The sequence below is a fragment of the Empidonax traillii genome, unplaced genomic scaffold (genome assembly GCF_003031625.1).
Source record: "Empidonax traillii isolate 1590-97213 ecotype Southwest subspecies unplaced genomic scaffold, ASM303162v1 scaffold13:size3042203, whole genome shotgun sequence".
Taxonomy (NCBI): Eukaryota; Metazoa; Chordata; class Aves; order Passeriformes; family Tyrannidae; genus Empidonax; species Empidonax traillii.
This window is the reverse complement of record NW_020955206.1, coordinates 1,077,259-1,098,669: the sequence shown is the minus strand read 5'-3', so window position 1 is coordinate 1,098,669 and position 21,411 is coordinate 1,077,259. Positions and strand designations below refer to the sequence as shown.

Here is a 21,411-nt window from a genome sequence, read left to right as displayed (position 1 = left end):
AGAGGTGGTGGCCAACACCAGTGGTGTGACTTCATTTGTGGACCTGAGCAGTGGCCATCTGACCTCAGTGATCACAGAATCAAAGAGTGGTTTGCATTGGAAGGGACTTCAAAGATCATCTAGTTACAAACCCAACCTGCCACTAGACCAGGTTTCTCCAAGCCCCATCCCACCTGGCTTTGAACACTTGCAGAGATGCTGATCCTGGAATCCCATCCTGGATGCCAATTCTACCAATCCAATGCCAATGCCAATTCCTCATCATCCAAACCATTGTGGGGACATGGAGCCACCCAGGACTTTGGTTACAGCTGGGCAAGGTGGGTTGGATCCCCGCACCACATTCACCATGGGGATGCCCATGAGGTCCTTGGTGGAGTCTCCACCACAAGACTGTTCACACAGAGTTGCCCAACTCAAGACCCAGAACCTGCAGCATCTCTGCTGGCCATTACCACATGGGCATCACCCCAGACCGTATCACAGATTATCCAAGCCTGCCCTGATCCCACCGGACAGACGGACAGTACGGCAGCTCCACACCGTGCCAGCTGCCCTTCCCCTTGCCCTCTCCTGCACACTTCCCAACCCAACCAGAGCGTGTGCTCATCTTCAAAGCACAGGGCTCAGGATTTATAAATAAAAGAAATAAATAAGGTCTTTTTATGTTCAAATTTAGCCCCGGGCAGACAATGTGTCCGCGCAGTGAAAGACTCGGTTTCCTGTCTGTTTGTCGAGGCTCCTTAAAAAGCTTCCTCTGTATAACAAACCCGGCCGGAGGGCGGAAAGGGTAAGGACCGAGCTGAAATGTGTATAGTGGGATTGCACAACATCCCTGGCCACCAGCAGCCTCCAGGGTTTGTAATCCAGGGGGATACGGGAGGCTGGGGGTGCAGTATCCTATCTGCACCCACCTACCCCGGCAGGTTTAAGATCCCCAGTAAGCACCACCCCGGGACCGCTCCGGGGAGGCCACGCTTTGTCCCAGAATAGTTCTTCGGATCCACAAATGAGTCATTTGATTTCTTGAACAAAAATATCTCCCTTCTCAACACATGGGTCTGAAAGGAAAAGCCGGATGCCGACTGTGCCGGGTGCTGCTCGGTGATGCTGCGCCCAGTGCCAGTGGATCCGCAGCCTGGAGGATGTCTGGGAGGCTGATCCCAGCTGGGAGTGTGGGAAGAGTCAAGCCAGCGCTGAGAATGATGATGCAGCGTTGTTCTTGTGGTATTTCTGGCCCAGTCAGAAGTGGGAAGTATCAGAAATCTCATGAGGCACAGCTTGGCCTTGTGAGATTTCCAGCTATTTTGCAAACCCCCTGAGGCCTGGATTCATCTCTGACCTGCTTTTCTCTCTCTTTTTATTTTTATCCTTGTAAAGCACCCTTTTTTCCCTATGGGGATGCTCAACTCTGACTCCCACCCCGCCGCAGGTACAAGGACAGGACCAAAGTCCAAGAGTTAATGTCCCATCCCACCTTGTAACCTTCTGTACCAGAAAATGGTGATAAAAAAGGACAAGGAGTCCAATGGCATCAATAACAGCAGGAAAAAGGAAATATAGATCTCTCATTCACTGGGGTACTCAATATGGCAAAAGGAAACCCTAACCCTTGCCCTGCAGCTTCTCTGACACATCATTTATTGAATAAGCAAAGCGTGGGATGTAAGAGAAGTGCCTTCATTTAGGATTGACTCTATTAAATGTGTCTCCCTCCCCATGGATGGATCCTGATGTCCCCAAGCTCATCTCCTGCACCTATGACTGGCAAGCTGGGGCTTCAGGGACATGGGACACAGCCACCTACAGAATTCCAGGGTCAGACCAAGGGAATCCACTCCCTCGGCATGGCAGCTGGAACACCAGCTCCCTTCCACCAAAACACTTTTATTTCCTTTGGGTCCAAAGTTTGAACACTTGGACAAAATATACCTTTGGGAATTTTGTTGGGGAATATTGCTTGCTCCAAACGCCGCCCAACCTGCCCTTGAACACTTCCAAGGATGGGGCAAACCACCTGGAAAGAGCAAATATGGCAATAGAATCATAGACTCATAGAATCGTTTAGGTCAGAAAAGCTGTCTAAGATCATCAAGTCCGACTGTTAAAGCAGCACTGCCAACTCACCACTAACAGAGGTGATGAAGGAGAGGCCAAAGAACGTGCTCAAACCCATTACCAGACACCATGAGGAAAAGAGGGTTGACAGCTCTCAGGGCTTTTCCCCTTCAAGATCTTTCTGCCAGCCCTCAGAAATGAAGCAGACGGGGGGTTTAGGTTGAGCTGGGCTCTGACAGGAAAGCAGCTCACGCCTGACTTCTCTCTCACCAAGATGTAAATGAGCCCCGAGGCCACCAGCCCTGCACCCACTCCGTCACCATCAGACACCAGGTTTCGAGTCACTTTTTTGGCCAGAATTTCTGACAGAAAATTCTGATTTTGAAAGCAGGGGCACCCCCCAGGCTCAGCGTCCCACAGTGGGAAACCAGAGAGCTGAGAGCTCAGTAAGAGCAGTACGACACAGATAAATTAATTCCCAGCAGAGGCCAAAGTCCGAATTCAGACCCAAGGCTCATTTTGTCAGAGGACATGGATCTCATCCCAGGGATGTGGCTCATCCCAGGGATGTGGCTCATCCCAGCAGAAAAAGTCCTCCTTGACTATTTAGGGAGCTTCAGTTGAGTAAAATAAATATTTATTTAGTGAATTTTGTTTTCCTGTGCACGTGGGTTTTGTGCACTGGAGTTCATTGGTTTAATGGGTTTTTTTCCTATTTGTTTTTCAAAATCTGGTGTTAAGCCAGAGTTTCTCTTAAAGCCCAGACTGAGGAGGAGGGTGTAACATAAGCACACAATAAATAGCTGCAAAAGAAGAGGAGTTAGAGGACAGGAAGGCTTTTTTCCAGCTTGTTTCAGTGAAACTCTGGTTTTGCCAGCATAGAAAACTGAGAGCAGGTCTTGGTGTTGGGGAAAAATAGCTGGGGAATTTTTTTTTTTTTTTTTTTGCAAAGCTCAAGCACTTGATTTTGCAGGCAGTGGGGCTATTCTGCAACCAGATGAAATAGTCACACCTGCAGACTCAAAAGCTGAAGCATGTGATGGAAGAATCCTGCTTGTGGGGAGAACTGGGTCTATCCCAAACCCCAGCCTGAGAAAAACTGCTTGAATGTACAGAGCAGCGGCTCTGACTCTGCCGGACTCCACTTCTGGCCAAAAAAATAATAATACGTGGCTAAAATGGCAGAAAAGTAAGGAATAGGAGAGATATTATCAACTCACAAATATTTCTTATCTCAAGAAAAAACAGAGGTGTGCTAAATCCAGCTCAGATTGGGATCACAGGTCTACGTGTCACCAGGGATTCCCGGAAAGCTGGAATTACCACATCGTGCCCAACGGACAGCTCAGGCTGGATGTGAACCTTTACAGCATGACAATAAAAGAGAAAGTAAACGTTACAATTAATTCCCAACCTCCTATTTTAAGATCTGGCCCTGCCCTGAAATCAGATCTCCTCTTTGGCAAGACCTCAGCATCCATCGGTGATGGTCACACAAATCAAGGGTGAATTATTAAATTCCCTGGGCTCATTTCCAGCCTCACCTCCACTGATGGCCTTCCGGTGATGATAAGGAACACGAGGGCTCAAGGACTGGATCGTGGTGAACCAGCTCCTCTCAGGTAGCTCCCGGTTATTTGGAGATAAAGGAAATCACCATCGTGCAAGGTGAGAACCAGCATGAGCAGCCCTGGGTGATTCAGCCTTCAGCAAACAAAACATGGGAAGGCAAGGTTAGCGTTGGTCCTGCACCTGAGGCTGAGGCTGCTGTGCAAAAGTGTTCTATAGGCTGCAGGCATCATTTATAGCCTTTTTATCCTTTCTCACTTTAGAAAAAGGCTGCTGAAAACTCTACCAGTTTCATGAAAATTAGGGTGAATTCCCCAGTGCTAAAATATTAAAACTACTCAAGATGAGGCTGCCCCAACCGTGGAAGTGCTCATGGCCAGGTTGGATGGAGCTTGGAGAAACTGGGGATAGTGGAAGGTGTCTCTGCCCATGACAAGGGGGTTGGGATGAGATGATCTTTATGGTCCTTTCCAATCCAAACCATTCTGTGATTCTATGAAGAGCCAAAATTAGGAGGAAGAACCAGAAAAGACATGGTCGTCTGTGCAGCAATGCACAAGACCCCTTGTCCTCCAGCAGCTCTCAAAAATGCTGTCACTTCACTAGAAATATGAAGAAATTATTGAACAAGGAAAAAACAGGGCCAGGTTTTGCTTTCATGCTCTTGCTTTCATGTCAAGACTTCTGAATTGAAAGGCAGGTTCAAACTCACAGCAGTCAGAGCTCCAGGTCAAGATAGAATAGGGACCTTTAAATGTCATCCAGTCCAAACTAGATGGCCCAAATGGCCATGCAAATGGGATGGATGCTTAAAAACTTCCCAGACAGACACCTGAATCTGCTACTCAAAATCCTCCCTGGTACTCAAAACCCTCCTGCAGTGACATCGCTTGGCTTCGGGACTCATCCTCAGGCTAGGAAGAAGCTTCACCCAGAAAGCCTGATGAGGTAAATTCAGAAGTTGTGCTTTTTCTAAACCCAACCATTGCCCTCCTTGAAAACCCATTTCCCCTGAGCTATTACTACTGTGTATTTCATCAGAGGACGCAGCCCTCAGCCATAAAGGCTGCAGAGACAGGGAAAGGGGATTCCAGGGGGTCACTGTCCCAAGGGCTCACACTGATCCTGCCCCACTCCACTCCGTGGTTCAACTGGGGCTCAGTATTTCTCCTGGGAGAGCTGCACACCATGGCTTTGACTGACATGGCAAACCTGTAAAACCCCTTGGTTTCTCACAACCCACAGCAAGGTTAAAATTACACCAGAATTTCCAGACTCTTGTAAAGACAGTTTCCCACATCCATCTCGAGGGCAGAGCCGTACAAGCTGGGGACGACAGGTTTGTTTTCCTCACTGTGCTTGGTCTGATCTTGGTCTCCTGCCTCATCTCAGCCCCACAAAAGGAGTCTCAGCGCTGTCTCTTGCTGTGGTCAGGAAAGAGGAACCAAGGCAGCACCGTGCACCAGAGATGCTCTCAGATTCATCAGGAGGAACCCAGGAGACTCCCCCTCTTCCAGGGGTCCAACATCCTACCCAGTCTCTCCTCTCCCCTACCTTCTCCACATAGCCCAGCTCCTGGCCATCACTTCATAGAGACTGGTCATCATAGCCAATTAGAGGGTTAAGGGCATTAAACATGTCCATGGAGAAAAGCTGTGCTGAGGATTACAACCCACCAGATTACAGGCATAACATGTGGTCCAGGCTTCTCTCAGCTACCAGTTTTTGGGTTCAGCTCAGCCACACTTGCTCCTTCTTCCCCTAGGGATCTCCTGAGTGCTGTTTGTGCAGGATCAGGGCTGGGTGGACATTTGGTAGCCCATGGCATGGCAGATGTTCACCCTACTCTCTCAACTTCCTTTGCTGTATTAGCAAAGAATTTTTCTCCAGCCATCGTCAACTCTCACTTTTCCCCACCTTTTCAATCTCGTTTCACCACAGACCACCTTCCCCACCTTCCCCACCACGAGACTCCTTCCTCCTGGCTCTCCTTGCCCTTGCTGGCAACACCACAAGGAAACATTTCTACTGCTCTTTCCTTCCTTGACTTTAGTGCAATCAAGTGGTCCCTTCTCTTCTCCGCCTGAAAGCACCTTGCCCCTGAAAACAGAGCTGAGAGGCTCTTCCCATCTCTCCATGAAGAGGGTCATCTCCAGACTTCAGCATCTCCCCAGGGAGGTTGCAGTGGTCATGAGCATTTAGCAACAAACACAAAAAAAACCCAGAGCAAGAACTTGGATAGGAAAAGCAAAGCAAACTGGTAAATTCTAAATATTCAGGATTTTTATGAAAGAGTTGTCCAGATCCTCCTCCTAAGTAAAATCAGTCTATCTTTTCCAGACCAGAAGTGTAAAAACATCCCTCAAAATGATGTCTCTTGCTGTTTTCCAGCTGTGATCACTGGGAAGACCAAACCTGCAAACACAACCTGCCTTTTGTGCCTTGCAAACGTGTCCATGAGCCAGATTTATCTTGAGGAGAAGTGGTTACTTCTCAAGAGAAATACAGAACAGAAAGATACAGACAAGGGAATCACTTGTTTCGAACCACCGTGCTGCTTCCACATACCTCAGTCCTCCCCTGAAGCCCATCAGAAGAAGAACCAGAAACCAGAGAATGCTGGAAATTGATATTATTGAAACCCACAGCTTACTTGCTCAGTAAATCAGGTTGTCATTATGGGGCTTTTAGCAACCTGATTTAGTGGAAGGTCTCCCTGCCCATGGCAGGGGGGTTGGAATGAGGTGATCTCTCAGGTCCCTTCCAAACCAAACCATTCTAGGACTCTATGATTTGTGGTTCTCTGTAAAACACTCAGCACTGTAAGAAAGCTTTACATAATCCATGCAAATCATACTCTCAGAGAAAGCTGGAGCAACTCTTCTGAACACCAGCTACTCTCACATGCTATGGGGGGAAAAAAAGGAAAAAGAATGTTTCTCCGGATTGGAGTGGTTTTTTTTTTTAATTGTCACACAGCAAAGATCTATTTGTGGAATGGCCTGAAATGCCCTTTTTCTTCTTCCCATTTTCGTGACCATTTTAGGACTGAGTTCTTCCATGTCACTCTAACAAAGAGCATCAAAGGCCCAGATTACCTGGTGTCTGGGTGAGTTGTGGCTCCCACAAAAAGCTCCAACTGATTTCTAAAGCTCCAGGCACCTCAATACAACATGGTGTTTGTGTTATTGCAAACAAATCACATGCAATAAGAGTATGTATTCAGAGCATGATACAACCCCTAAGGACATGCATGATACAACCCCTAAGGACTTCAGGGGGAAGGGAGGGGATTTCAGCCTGGAATTGGTTTCACAGACTTGATCTCATAATAAACACAAAGTTCTGAACAAGTATTGCCGTGTTTCTTCTTGTCCCTGTGTTATTTTTGCAGCTGTGGCTTGGGTGGAGCCTGTTTTCATTACCTGGTATCTGGACTTGCAGGAGGAAGAGGTCATCTATCAAAAAGGGGTTCAGAAGAGTAAGTAGCTGTCACACTTGCTTGAGTCTGGGATCTCCTTTCCTCTGTGTGAGGCCTTTTTACAGCCAAGTCCAGCTTGAGGAAATCCTGCAGTTTCAGCCTCCTCACCCTCAGCCCTTCCCAGCACCTCCTCTGCCTTCTTTTCAGCCATCCCTGATGGGGCTGAGATGTCCAGGGCTGATGAGGTGCCTTTGGAACATCCCTCCTGTTGCCTGCACAGGTCTGACCTCGTGAGACCTTGGTCTGAAACATGAACCGCGTTCCAGCAGACACGTGGGGTGACCACCCAAATCGAGCATGAACTGAAGGTGCCACGTAAGACCAGTGAGAGCACTGAGCAGTCACACCACAGTGCAAGTCCCTCAAGATCCACCAAAGTCAGCTCTGGGTGGGTTGTCCTGCCGGACTTCCATCACAAAGCATCATCCTTGATGATAAGAATATCCAAAGGGAGTACAAACCCCTTTGGAGAGGGAAGTATGAGCCTCCCCATGCAGCTCTCCTGCCTTCCTGAGGGCAGGGAGATGTCCTGCCAGCAGTGACCATGCGAAGGAGGCTGCTTCCCATGTTACAACATCCCGGCAGGAAGAGCCCAGAGATGCTCGCCGTGGACAGGCTGCTGTGCTGAAATGGGGCATTGAGCAATCAAACCAGTTGAAAACCCTGGTGTCTAGAAATAAAAAGTGACTGTTTGTTTTCTAACGCCTCTATAGGGGCCGGTGGGGGCCCACGCCAGGCGGCGGCAGGTTGGAGGAAGCAGCTGTAGCTGGTTGGTGTTGTATTCCTGAGCAGTTCAACTGTGAGCTGGGACCTGTGACTGAGCTGTGGTTGTCTCTCTGTGCAGAGCACTTGGCCTTTGGGCTGCATGGAGATGCCTGCAGAGTTTTTCTTCTTTGTCCAGGTTGAATTGGGTGAAATACCAGGAGTTTTAGCTGGAGCAAAACTCGCCTTCCTTCTCCCCCGTCCAGCAAACCTGTTTTCCATGCAGATTTGTCACTAGGTAACTCCTCACGCTGTGTTTCAGGTGTGTACCAAGGTGCACACTGGTTGTCCTCATGGACACTGACTTCCTCCCCTGAAGCCACATGCAGTGGTGCTTTCGGCATTTGGAGAGGGGCATGTCCTGGGAAACTACAGAAGCATGTTCTGAACAAGACTGGTAATGCTGCAGTATATAATCAGGCTCATTTTCTCCCAAGGAAAATGCTTCCCAGTGGCACAACTGACTTCTTGTCATGACAAATCTCAGAAGCAACTTTGACTCTTAACCCAAATAACATCCCTGAGCCAGTGAGCAAAACATCAGGGGTGGCTACAGCATTTATGTCCTTTGCAGCACCCAAAAATCAAAGTGTTCACCATGGAATAGATGCCTTTATATTGGAAGACTTTAGAGAAGGATCTTCCCACATTATCTGCCCTGATTCAGCTTTTCCCTATTGGTTGATAGGACTGGATAAACACACTGCTCCTTCCCAGACATACTTGAGGAGAACAATCTATCTCCTACAAGTCTTCCTTCATGGAAACCAAGCTCTGCTCTCCTTCCCATATGAAACCTTCTGCTCCTGAAAACAGGAGTCCATTAGCCTGGACATCTCCCAGAAAGTACTTTCCCATGCCTGCAGGGATTGCAGCCGTCTCCAGAGGAGCAGCAGGTCCTGGCACCTGGATTGGCCTTCCTGGGAAGCAAGGAAATATCTCCATATCAGGCAGGACTTTGATGGTATTGCTGTTCCAACTCAAACAGGTGCTCAAGGTGTAGTAAACCACCCAAACTAGTGCTTTAGGGGTAGCAGCCTCTGACCTTCTCATTCATACTGCCACAACGCTGCTACAGCAGTGAGGATCATTCAGGAGAGGAGATGCAGCCTGTGCCACAGATGCCATATGCAGCTCGTACATCATTCCCAGGGCTTGGGATTCCCAAAGATTTGGGGGACCGTTGGGACTTGCCAGCAGACAAGTCATTGATGAAGAAGAGCCGACAGCAGGCACTGAGGTTTCACTTCAGTGAGGCAACAGAGAAGAACCCAAATGAGCAGAAACCAACGAAAGTATTTGAGTCACCGGTCGCCCCAAACCACTAAGCCAGGGCACAGCTGCACCAGCAGCTCACTGGAGCTGCCCAGGCCGGACACCCTGCAGGGATGGGTGCCCAGGATGCAGGTGCTGCCTCTGGGTTGGGGCACTTTCAGACCCCAGCATCTTCCCAGGTGGGGTGATGGGGATGGCAGTGCCCTGCCTACCAGGCAAAGAGGCTTGCAGGAAAAGTGGGAGAAGTGCAGAAATTCATCCTGGAATTTTACAAAGGCCACCTCGAGTCTGGGCCAGACCATCCCTGTGTGCAAGGAACACTGTTACCTCAAAGCCAGTTCCAGTCTGCTGGAGCATCAGCCTCAGAGGCTTCCCTCTTGATGGATTTCAGGATGAGGAAATCCAGCTTGGGCCAGGCATTAAGCCCAAGCCCAGTACTGCTGCAAGTCCTACCTGAACACTGAGCAAAAAGAGACTCCTGCCCACAGTCATGTGCCCACTGCATTATCCCTCTTGCATCCCACCTCTGCCACACAGTGCTGTCCACTGTTTCCTTCCCAGTCCCTCCACACCCACCAGGTATCTCTTCTGTGCCATGGCTTGGAAGCTGTTTGGGATGGGAGCTGTAGTGTTGGTTTAAAGTCCCAAACCAAACTCTGGGCTCTGAGACACGATGACAACACTAAAAATAACCAGTACAACAAAAGGTACCTCTGCTTCCCATGGCTCTTCCGTGGTCTTGGGGTGGAAATTGAAAGAGCCCTGAACACAAAGCAGGTGGCTCCAGACAAGCACAAGGTGGGGGTTTCTGAGGAAGGACTTGGCGCAGCACATCTGGGGAAACCACGAGTGGTGTTTCTGGTGTCCCAGCCTCCAGCCCTCACGTGTTTCACAAGTGGGCACGTGTTGTTCCAGCACAGACCGCAGTGGATGCCTTGCTCCCACCTCCTCCTGCCAGGCACCTCACTCTCGGGGGGAAAGTCTTCCTCATGCTCCACCAAGGGCAGGATCAGGATTAAACCCCATGGGAGACACTGTGATGGTCCTCAGGTGGAGCAGAGAAAGGCTGGGTTGACTGCTGATGGTGCACCTACAAGGTGCCATCCCCACTTTTGTAACCAAGCATCCCATGGGAGCTGACAGGAGTTGGAGGCTCCATTTCACTTGGGATCCTGGTGAATCCTCAAAAATCTTGGTCTTCACCCATCTCCACTCACAAGCACCAAATCTAGATTCTGTAATACCTGCAAGGAACGTGCACAGGGGTGCAGGTAAGACCACAAGCATCCCACCAACACAGTTGCAGCACAGACACAGGGACTCCCTTAATCCTAATGTTTGATCACAGAGTTCAAGCTGATTTTCCCATCCCAGGGCATTTTTTGGGGTGCTGTAAGTTGTGTTGTCCACTGTGCACCTACAACTCTTTGGGACAGAGGCTGTAACTGCAGGGGGCTCAGCTTTAAGTCCCACAAGGGCTGAGCACTTGATTTATTTTAGGGAGGCTTCACTGAGAAGGCTGAGTTGCTCACCCTAAAACAGTTGCAGACTGAAGAGCCTCGTGGCAGACATGAGTTGTGGTCAACTCACCTCAGGTCAGGGTCCTCACACCTTGACTGTGCCCTGAGCACACACTCATGCTTGAGAAGAGCTCTGTCATCCACAGAGAAAGGTAGATCAGCAGAAAAGTGCAGCTCTGCTTTGATACCCAAGTAGAGAGGCCAGTTTTGCTTCGACCTCCTCAGCATCTTCTAAGGGGACTCAGCCTCTAGCTGCCTGGATCTGCAGCCATCCCTCTCAGAAGTGCCTGCATCCCTGGTACCTTAGGTTCCAGGATCACCCCATGAAGACCAATTTTTCCCTGCCTGTGCCCCTTGGCTCAGGGCAGGGTCTGCTGTGGGGAAGGAGATGGAGCTCACCTTTGTCCCTGCTGCAACACTGACCTCGTTTGACCAAGGCAGATGCTCCCTTTTCACCCTTGGTGGTTCACAAACACCACCCACCCCCACTAGACCAGGGCCCATGAGAAATCTGGATGGAGAAGTATCCTGGTTTCCCCTGAGATAATTTTCTTCTTAGGAGGGATGAGCAATTGTATTGTGCATCAGTTGTTTCTCTTGGGTTTTATTCCTTTTTATTTGTGTAAGTATCAGTATCTACTCTTTTTTTCAGCTAGAATCACAGAACGGTTTGGGTTGGAAAGAACCTTAAAGCTCACCTCATTCTACCCCCTGCCATGGGCAGGGACAACTTCCACTTGACCAGGCTGCTCCAAACCCCCTCCAACCTGGACACTTTAAGGGATGGGGCAGGCACAGCTTCTCTGGGAAACCTGTGCCAGCATCCCTCCCCCGCCTCACAGGGAAGAATTTTTTCTTTAATTAAAAGAATTTTAAAAAACTATAAACTGCTCTTATCTGAAGGCACTAGGTTTACCTTTTCTTTCCAGTTTTCCTCCCCTCTGAAGGGATAAAAGGGAACGAGCAAGTGTAAGGTACTTGGCTGCCCACAATATGATAGGGGTGAAACACTCCCAACTCCATGGGAGAGAGAAAAGAGGAAGCCTTTGAGTAGAACTTTAAATAACTGCCCCCATCCCATCACCTTGAAGCATCACAGCCCAGGGCACAGAGCCACGAACACCCAGGTCAGTGCTGTGGCAGATGAGCAGGGATGTCCCTCCATCCTCCCTGGGATGAAGGATCTGCAAGTGATACCCTTTCCTTCCCTACACTGCATCACAGCAATTTGACTCTTTTCTTTCCTGCCAGAAGATGAATCCAGGAAGTTTTAGATCAGGAAGGAGCTGATAGAGGCTGAACACAAACCCCACCCCAGGTAAGACCAAATTATGAGCAAGTCAGAGACACCAGACGCTCCTCACCAGCTTTGAGACCCCACTCACTGCACCCAAAAACCACTCTGTGAGAGAAATACAAAACATAGCACTTTAATTGCTGGGAAATTAAAAAAAAAATCACAAAACAATTAATGAACCTCAAGCATAAAATAAATAGGCAGCTTGGTGGCACGCCTACATGTGCTGGCCCAGTTTGTAAGGCATGAGCCCCATGGCCCAGCAGGTCCCCAGTGCTGGGGGCACACACAGAGCATGTTAACAAGGATTTACACATGGATGACGCTGCCTGGTCACGCCTGGGAGAGCCCAACACGTGTGTTTGGGAGGGTGAAGCCAAACTATTCACACTACGCTGCGATCTTTAAAATTAAAGATTTATTTATATTTATATAAACTCTGTCTCTGGTTAGGAAAAAATTAAGATTCCTATAGTTCTGATATTCAAAATTTACATATAGAATCTCTGCAATAGTTTCCAAATTTCCATATACGTTGGGAGGAAAGATAAACCTCATAGCAAAAATAAATCTCATAGCAAAAATAAAGAGGAATTTCAGAAACTCTCCTTGGAAGGGACACCCTGTCTTCCATCAGCAGGACTCTTTGGAGGGGGAAAGCTGATTCCCAGAAATAATTTCCTAAATTTGAGCATTTTAAGGCTTTTCCAAGATTCACCTCTTACCCAATTACTATTCTCAGCAAGGTCTGAGTTGCAGATCGTGGGGCCAAGTCGTTATAGCTGTTGATTTTTGGTTCTGCTTGACTGGCTATTAACAAAGGCAACACAAACAAAGCCAGCCCTGACCTTCCTGCACAGCTTAGACACTCCCTCCTCCCCCAGCCATGAGCTATAAACAGTCCTGGGACTACAACAAATCATTTTTATCATAAATTGTTTGCACAATGGACACTGAGCCTCCAACCTACTTGCTCACGGCAATTTTTACTACTGGATTTATACTGACTCTGGACTGGAAACAGCAAAGAACAAAACCCAACTTTTCCAAAATGGGATTTTAGGCACTCGTGGGACCAGTTTGGGTCTAGATCAACCCAAACCACCAGACTGAGTGCAGAGGAGGAGGCTCAGACAGCAATCTGTTGGTTTTCTCGGAAGAGCGGCCGCTGGTGTGTCATGCAGATGTCCTGTAAGATCCTGTACACCTGGTCATGCTGGGGCTCGTCAGCCATGGGGAGCATGGGGTTGCTGCTGCAGGTCTTCCCAGCCTCCTCCACCACCTGCTTGACATACAACTGCTCCACCTGTGCAAGAAGAAAAATCATGGAATAAGTCAAGGAACAAAGGAGCAGTCACAGGAGCTCCTCCCAGGGAGATACTGAGGTGCAAGGACAGGCTGGTGGGTGTCCAAGGACATGCAGAGTGATCCTCTGGTGCAGACAACCAAGGCAGGAGGTGACCAGGTCAGAAAGTTAGGCAGGGAGGCACAGGACCAGTCTCTGACCTTGTAAAGTCCCCTCCAGGACCTCACAGACTTGGTGGGTCTCTCCTTGCCCAAGGAGGGATGCAACACCCTCCCTGTGCCCTCCGTGTCATGTCCCTGCTGCTGCAGCCCGGCTGGCCTAAGAGACTCCAGAAAACCCCTGCCCCAAAGCTTTTTGATCCCAGAATTGCTGCAGATCCTCCAGGGAAAGGTTTATGGGCAGAGCCATGAGGACTGACCCTCTCATTCCATCCCCTCCCTCGCCCTCCTGAAGGTTTCCCAACCCCACTGCTGCCAACCACAGTTGTTCACCACATCTGATGGCTCATCAGCCTAAATCAACCAGTCCAGGGATTTACTTCCCCATTTCCCACAGGAAAGGGAAGAGGTCCTAGTACCAAGAAGCAGGAACAGGAGGAAGAGATGATTTTCTGTAGCTGTTTAGAAAGGCTTTTACCATTCAGGAGCTTTGTCTGCAAACAAGATCCACCCAGACCAAGGAATCTGACAAGCAACAGCCCAAGCACCTCTCAGGAGGCGGTGGATAAGCCAACACTCCCATCACACCTGCCACCCCACCAATTCAGGCACCCAAATTCCCTGCACCTCCAGGGTTTGAAGCTCAAGCCCTACTCATAGAGCTCTGCTGCCAAAATTCCCACCTTTTCTGGACCACGTTACCCTTTTTTACCCCAACCCTCCGTACCTGGACAAGGATGAGCTTACACCTTGGTGGCACAGCATCTGGGAACTCCTCTCCAAAGCACAGCATGACTCTGCTGTCTGGGAAGCGGCCCTGGTTGCTGTAGTACTGCTGCAGCTCTGCAAGGAGAAGGCAACACTTGGAAGCTGCCAGCCTTGGTTACATAGCTCTGGGATCAACCACTCTGTGCTGTTAAAGGAAGCTGTGGGCTCCAGAAGCCACTTTCATCGTGCAAAGCCTCCAACTGGGACAAAACAAGGGACCCAAAATACCAGGTTATGCCTTCCTAGATCTGGTAGCATCACCTACTCATCCTGAGCACTCAGGGAACACAGTGATGGAGAGTGCTAACTTCAAAGTGCCCCAAGGAAAAAAGGCTCTATCCTTTCAACCCCACCATATGGCCCAAGTGGATCCCCTCACTGGGTGCAGGCTCCAGAAATTCCTTATGCATTGTCCTAAGGTTTTGGGATCCCAGAATTGCTCCACCTTCTCCAGGGAGAAGTTTCTGGGCAGAACTATGGGGACCACCCTCCTCATTCCATCCCCTCCTTCCCCCTCCTGAAGGTTTCCTAACCCCATTCCTGCTCACCATGGCTGTTCACCACACCTGTTGGCTGATCAGCTCAAATCAACTAGTCCAGGGATTTATTTCCCACAGGAAAGGGCAGAGGTCCCAATGCCAAGAAGCAAGAACAGAAGGCTCTTACAAACCTCTGAAGAACAAGCTGGTGTCAAATATCTTCATCACCTCATCCCGCTCCAGTTTGTTGGGCCTGTCCTTGTAGGCCACGGTGTTCCCGCTCCAGAAGACCCTGCCCTGGCACAGCCTCTTGATGAAGATGCCCTGCTTGTTGCTGTGCAGCAGGACACCCCTCTCCAGGTGCCCAAAGAGCTTCCTGGTGATCTGCTTCTGGCGGTCGTTCGGGATGGCGTCGGCCGAGGGGAACGGGACATGTTCCAGGGCATCCGGGGCATAGAGCTTCTCCCCGTGGCCAGAGGGCTGGCCCAGAGCGATCCTGCAGCCCTCAGAGCACGAGGTGCTGACGTGGCCCACCAGCTTCCCGCTGTAGTAGAAGCTGATCACCATCTGGGAGTAACCTGGAAGGTGATGGACACAGATGTCTCATCAGGAGAAGGCAAAGCATGCCTGCTCCTCACTCAGTGCCCAAACTCTGTGAGGGCAGCAAAGTTTCCTGGGAGCAAGTCTCACTTGATGAAGGGACATCTCTCCCAGGGCATTTAGACTGGTACAGTGCTGGTCAGAAGTGAGAGCTCCCAAGATCACAAAATCAGTGGGGTTGGAAGGGACCTCTGGAGACCCTCCAGTCCAATCCCCCTGCCAAGGTAGGGTCATCCAGAGCAGGTGACACAGGAACACATCCAGGTGGGTTTAGAATGTCTCCAGAGGAGGAGACTCCACGCCTTCCCTGAGCAGCTCCAGTGCTCTGCCACCCTCCATGGAAAGAAGTTCTTCCTCATCTTGAGGTGGAACTTCTTGTGCTTTAGCTTGTGGCCATAAAACACATGGAACCCCTTCCTCCTGCCTTTGCTCCACTCTCTCCTTGCTGTGGGCAGATCCCCCCATGCCAAAGGCACAGCTTATCCCAGCATCCCAACATCCCAGCACAGCAGCCACGCCAGGCAGGATGTGTCACTGCTCAGTGTGAAAACCCTGTGGATAATCAGGGGGGTGCAGCACCTCCTAAACCCAGAGCAAAGCCTCCCTCTCAAGGCAAGGAGCAGAGTCAGAGCCACCTTCTGCCACCACACACAGAGGCTGAACCCCAGAGAGGTATCCAGTGTCCAGGTGAGGTGCCTTACCTGAATGATACTGCTCATAGCCAGAGTATCCATTCATCAGGGGCAACGCTGTGGGCAGAGAAAGCCGAGCTGAGCCTACATGCCCATCTCCCAAACCCCAATCCCCCTGTTTTCCCCCACCATCACTCTGGTTTTTGGTCCCAGGTTTCCCAGCTCCCACACAGGAGATGCCAGCAAAAACTCCCAGGAGGATTTCATAATCAGTACTTTAAATACTCTTAATAAGAAAGACAACATGCAGCTGCTGTCTGTTATGTATCACTGCACAGGGAGACTTCTCCTGCCCCAGACAAACCTCAGTCCCAAACACCACACACGCTGTCAGCCACTTACCAGGGTTGGGCTGCTGCACCCACCAGTCAGGTATTGGGGGGTTTCTGCAGGTCTCTGGGGAGGGTGAGGGGCTCCTCTTGATGATCCCCAGGTATTCATCCACACAGGAGGGCTGTGGGGGACGAGATACTGAGATCAGAGCAGGTTTGATGCCTTGGGCAGAGTTGCCCTCCGGTGAGGCACTTGCAGCACTCAGAGAGGGTCCAAATGGCAATGCCAACAGGATGCCAATGAATTTTTTGGGTTGGAAAGACCAAGTCCGGCATTGCCCAGGTTGTACACTCAAATAACACCCTCAAGAGCTACTGATAGGCAGCTGGATGTGACATGGCTGAGAAGAGGAACAGAGCTGTGACACAGACTCCATCCCCTAGTGAAGGTCTCGCCCACCCAGATGACCATGAGAAGCAGGAACATCATCACAGCCACATCCTGATGCTGGCTCACATGAATGAGCTGCTGATCCCCAGGGTTTTACAGTTGGAATTTTTGGGAGGCAACGCTTTATCAGACAACTTGGCCCCTCAGTGCCCCTCCAGCCAAGGTGACCTGCAGCCACAGTGAGGACTTACCTCTTTGATGAGGTCATCGATTGCAGAGGAGCTGCAGTCCATCTCCGTGACGTCATTCAGGCTGCTCCCATTGCCAGCACCTGCTTTGCCTGGAAGGAGAGGCAGGGATGCAGTGAGGACACACACACCTCATCTCAACGATGGGCTTTAAAAATCTTTCATCCCATGAAAGTTGTGAAACCAAGAACCACAGCACAGCAGAGCCATGTAACAGCACCTTGGAGAGGCTCACAGCTCCCTCCACAGCTGCTTTTTGACGCCAAAAATGAAGTTTACAACCCACTGTCCCACTGTACAGCGAGCAGCAGCAAGGAAAATCAAAATTCTGGCTAGCTAGAACACAGCTAGAGCAGAGGAGAGGTTTGGAGGGTTTTTTGAGCACCCCAGAGACTGGGGTTGCTGCTGCTTCTCCTTTTTTCCACCAGCCACCCCAGTGCAGTCATGCTGCTGGTGGGAACCTGCAGTGCCATTTGCATAGAGGCAGCACAGCCCCCTGTGTGAACAGGCTGGAAGAGACAGAGATGCTAAAGGCAGATTTCCTGAGAGCAAAATAATTAATTTTTTTTGCAAATTTTAAGCTTACATAAAAAAGGAAAAAAGCACACACACCCCTAACCACAAATAGAGATATACTTAGTGTGACCGGGGCCACACCAGACATCACAGCAGCTCTGCAAAATTGCTGCCTCTCCATCACTGCTGGCAAGAGAGGGATTTATTGCAGCTCCCCACCATCCACAGAGGGCAGATATTGGGAGGACAAGGGGTTTGGGCTCACGTACCTCCCCCAAGCAGGGAAGGATGCGGGATTTGCCCCTGCAGCATCCTTAGGGGATGGAAGCCTACACAATGCTGTAGTTGTCCCCTAAGTAGCTGTTCAGGGGCCTAGAAAAACAAGCCTGTCCTTCCTCCTCCCCTCCTGGCCACCACAGTGACATGGGGACATCTGCAAAGCAGGAAAAGCAGAGAGAGACAGCCCCAGAGCAGGGTCTGGCCAAGCAGCTCTGCTCAGACACAGGTCAGCAGCACGAGTCCATGGTTACAGATGGACCCACAACAGGGCTCAGTCCTTCACTGGGGCACTCACATTTCTGCTCCTCCTCTGGCACGATCCTGTAGACCTTGTAGGGCTCGGAGATGTCCAGCTGGGACCTGTCTGTCACCTCCTCAAAGTCAGGGCTCTTGTTCAAAGCACAGCGCAGCCGCGTCTTCCACGTGGCCGGCTCAGCTTTGTCACCTTCTTTGAACTTGCCTTTGAAGACAGCCCAGGCCTAAAGCACAGAACAACAACAGAGAAAAAAAAAAAAAAAAAAAAAGAGAAAGTAATCCTCCACCCGAGCTCTACAAACCCTCTCGAGCCCAGGGAGGAAGGAGCTGGGGCTGCAGAGAACATTTTGCATCTTGCTCTGCCCCCTCCCAGCCATCCCATGGGTATTTGTTGTTTCACTCCTAGACTGCAGACAGAGGCACAGCCCTGACCACCTGGGGGTGGGTATTTGGGTGTAGAGCAACACTAACTGCCCCAGGGATGCAAAAAACTCTTTTAAAACTCAGGTTTTAAAAAAGCAAAGGTCAAGATCATAATATGTGGCTTCATCTCTGCACCAGCTGGGAATCTGAAGAATCATTGCTGAAACTGTTGTTCCTAATACCCCAGTAACACCTCAAATAAAAATCAAAATAACCTTCATTTTCCAGTTCCTAAGTAATAAATGAAAGCTGCTTTCCCTTTAAGATCAGAGCATAATTTGTGCTTTTGGAAGGAGAATACATTTTACTCTGGATGGAAAAGAGATATTTTTTAAATATACATATTTATTTCTTTCCTAGCTCTTTTTGTATCTTCAGATGATGAATTCAGTGCCATCTTCGTAACTCAGTGCTCCCAAAACAGCTGCTAACCAGCTGTCACTGCCCTGAAAGTAAATTCCCTCACCAGTACAGATATTTGGAAATAGGGCAGAGGGAAGGGGATTCCTGGGGAAGACCTGACCTTTCTGTTTCAGTAAGGAATTTTCCCATTTTCCCCCTAAACTGGAAATCCCCCCTGCATCAGTAAATCTTTCCTTCCCTCCTGCCAAGTCTTTTTAGTTGCTTTTTATAAATCCAGCCTTTTATCTAGAAAAGCTGACAAGTTTAGAGTAGGTCAAAATGAACACACTGATCTCCTTCTCATGTAAGACCTGGATTCAAATATGATAAAAGCAAACCTAGTGAACCTGTATGAACTGGTTTTTGGTCTAAAAAAGCAGCTCTGGATGGGGCTGTGAGCCTCTTCAGGGTGCTGTGGTTCTTGGTACCAGAACTGGTACCAACATTTCACAGAAAGGAATAAATACCCCCAAAAGAACCTGGGATACCAATTGCAGGTTGAAGCACCTCCTGCAAGGGTTAGAGATGCAAAACTCAGGCTCATCACGGACACGTCTCATCAGTGGGACTCATCAAGGGGACAAAACAGCACCACAGAGACCACAGTTCACCAAGAAAAGGCATCAAATATCTGCCCCTACCTTGAAAATAGAAGCATCCACCTCCTGGTTGTAGTCCTGCTTCCCGGCGTGCTTCCAGGGGATGCGGAACATGGATTTCTCCTCGTTCTCCCAGATGAGCCCGGGGTACATCTCGCTGTCAATCTGCTCGATCAGCCACTGCCGGAGCCGCCGGCCACCGTTCCGGTCACACATCCTGGATGGGGGGAGAGGGCCAAGCCCTGTTAGCTCTTCCAGGACCATCCCACCACAGCTGGGGCACAGGGATCCGGCTGGTTTTCCCCATGCACAGCTGGCAGTGGCACTGCCTGCAGGGACAAGAAGCTTCTAGCATCTCTGAGGGTCCTATGTACCAGTGCCTGCCCATGGCAAAGGGTTGGAATGAAATGATCTTTAAGGTCCCTTCCAACCCAAACCATTCTGGGATTCCATTATTCTATAATTCTGTGACTAAAATACTCACCCCTGCTTCTTTCACAACCACAAAAATCAAGGCAATTTCCTCTGAATTGCTACAAGTTCTTCCTCTGGCTCTATCAAAGTTCTGCTCACAGAACCAGCTGACTTAGTGCTCTGCTTACTCCTATTTTGCTGGGGGATAAGTCACATAGAAAGCAGATGGATGGGGATTAAAACACCTGAGCAAGTGACACCAGACAGGACATTCCAGGGCAGACACCCATTAGTGATGAGTCCTAGAGCAGTCCCTGGTCTTGGCACAAGGATCTGCCCCAGAGGAAAAGCGGCCCCTCTCACCAGGCACTGCCTGTTTGGGGAGCAGGTGACTCCAAGCAGCATCAAAAGTCACCACAGTCATGGGGAACATACAACCAACCTCTGAAACAGAGAGACAATGCCAGGATGGAGCAAGATGAAACCAAACCACCCTTGCTGGGGACCTCAGGTCATTTCTAGCCAAAACCTCTGGGTGACTTCATGGAAGACCCATGTGAAAGCTTCTCCCACCCAGGCGGAAGGAAAGTTCCAGGCTCAGCTCTCCCTGCACCCCCAGTCACCTCTATGCCATGACCTGCAGGAGCTCATGGCCTGGCAGAAGTGACCAGCAGCCGTAGCATCAGCTCTCCAGGCATTTTGAGCTCACAGCCCTCCTGCAAATTTTACAAGATTGCCTCTCCATCATTCATTTGCTATTTACTGCCCCACTGAAGGATTTTGGGGAGAAAACAAGGTTGTTCCTAGCATAACCTAAGACAGAGCAGCTCCTACTTTGCCACAGGCTCCCACCAGCTCCGTGCCACCAAATTCTGTCCCTTCTCCACTGCTGCCCAGCAGGACACAGTGATGCCCTTGGCCATGCACAGCACAGTCTGCTTTCAGAGACTGTGAGAACCAACAGCAACAGCCAAAACACCATCGAGGGCACAACTCTGGATCCCAGCTGGATGTTCCAAAAGACACGCCACAGCTCATCCCTAGAGGGACGGGGGTACACACAGCCTTTCCTGGGGGCTCCTGTACCAAACCTGTCACACCGAAAACCTCAAAAATCCTGCTTAAATGGGACTCTAAGTTACCTCATTTTCTAGAAAGCTTCTTCCCATCACTACCAGAGGCAACACACTCAGGACATGGGCAAGGCGCCCTCCCGAGCTCCCCACTCGGGGCGACCGTCCGCCAGCAAATCGGGCGGGCAGAGGCAGCCCCGGACTATCCCCCTGCGGTCCAGCACCGCAGCTCCAACCCGCCCATCCCAGGCTGTGCCCCGGGGAAACGGGGACAGCACCTCCCGCAGCGTTCGCCCCTTATCACCACGGTCCCGAAAAGTCCCTTGCCCCTCCCCGTAGTCGTGCGGGCAGTCGCCGCGGCGGGTCCCTGCCCTCCCACGGACGCTGCCGGTGCCGATACCTGCCCGTTCCCGGTGCCGATCCCGTCCCTCCCGTCCCGCTCCCGGTGCCGCACCCGCGCCTCGCGCCGCCCCCGGCTTATATGGGAGCCGGGGAGGTGGGGCCGGCCCTGTCCCCGCCCCTGCCCGGCTCCGCCAATAGGAGGCCGCCTCCCAAACGTCGCGCCGACCAATGG

General features: G+C 50.3%; 1 protein-coding gene across 3 annotated transcripts; it reads right to left on the bottom strand.

The window, feature by feature from the left end:
- Window positions 1-12,095: 12,095 nt before the first annotated feature.
- Window positions 12,096-21,281, bottom strand: IRF8 (interferon regulatory factor 8). Of its 3 annotated transcripts, none has more exons than XM_027890640.1 (9): window positions 21,247-21,281; window positions 19,393-19,570; window positions 17,967-18,150; window positions 16,880-16,968; window positions 16,308-16,419; window positions 15,975-16,022; window positions 14,865-15,251; window positions 14,154-14,269; window positions 12,096-13,268 (listed from the first exon to the last, which is right to left on the bottom strand). In XM_027890640.1, exons 2-9 carry the CDS (start codon window positions 19,564-19,566, stop codon window positions 13,092-13,094), a joined length of 1,287 nt encoding a protein of 428 aa, XP_027746441.1. In that variant the 5' UTR covers window positions 19,567-19,570; window positions 21,247-21,281; the 3' UTR covers window positions 12,096-13,091. The 3 variants fall into 3 exon arrangements, with proteins under 3 accessions (XP_027746441.1, XP_027746447.1, XP_027746437.1); XM_027890646.1 differs by lacking the exon at window positions 21,247-21,281 and adding an exon at window positions 20,010-20,380 and having other exon boundaries at window positions 19,393-19,567; XM_027890636.1 differs by lacking the exon at window positions 21,247-21,281 and having other exon boundaries at window positions 19,393-19,589.
- Between the last annotated feature and the right edge of the window lie 130 nt (window positions 21,282-21,411).

Coding starts and splice junctions, on each gene's coding strand:
- IRF8 (XM_027890640.1), bottom strand. CDS start 19,566: ATGTGTGACCGGAACGGTGGCCGGCGGCTCCGGCAGTGGCTGATCGAG. Junction 16,420..16,879: donor TCGATGACCTCATCAAAGAG/GTAAGTCCTCAC, acceptor CGTCCCCCACAG/CCCTCCTGTGTGGATGAATA. Junction 16,023..16,307: donor GGTGCAGCAGCCCAACCCTG/GTAAGTGGCTGA, acceptor CTCTGCCCACAG/CGTTGCCCCTGATGAATGGA.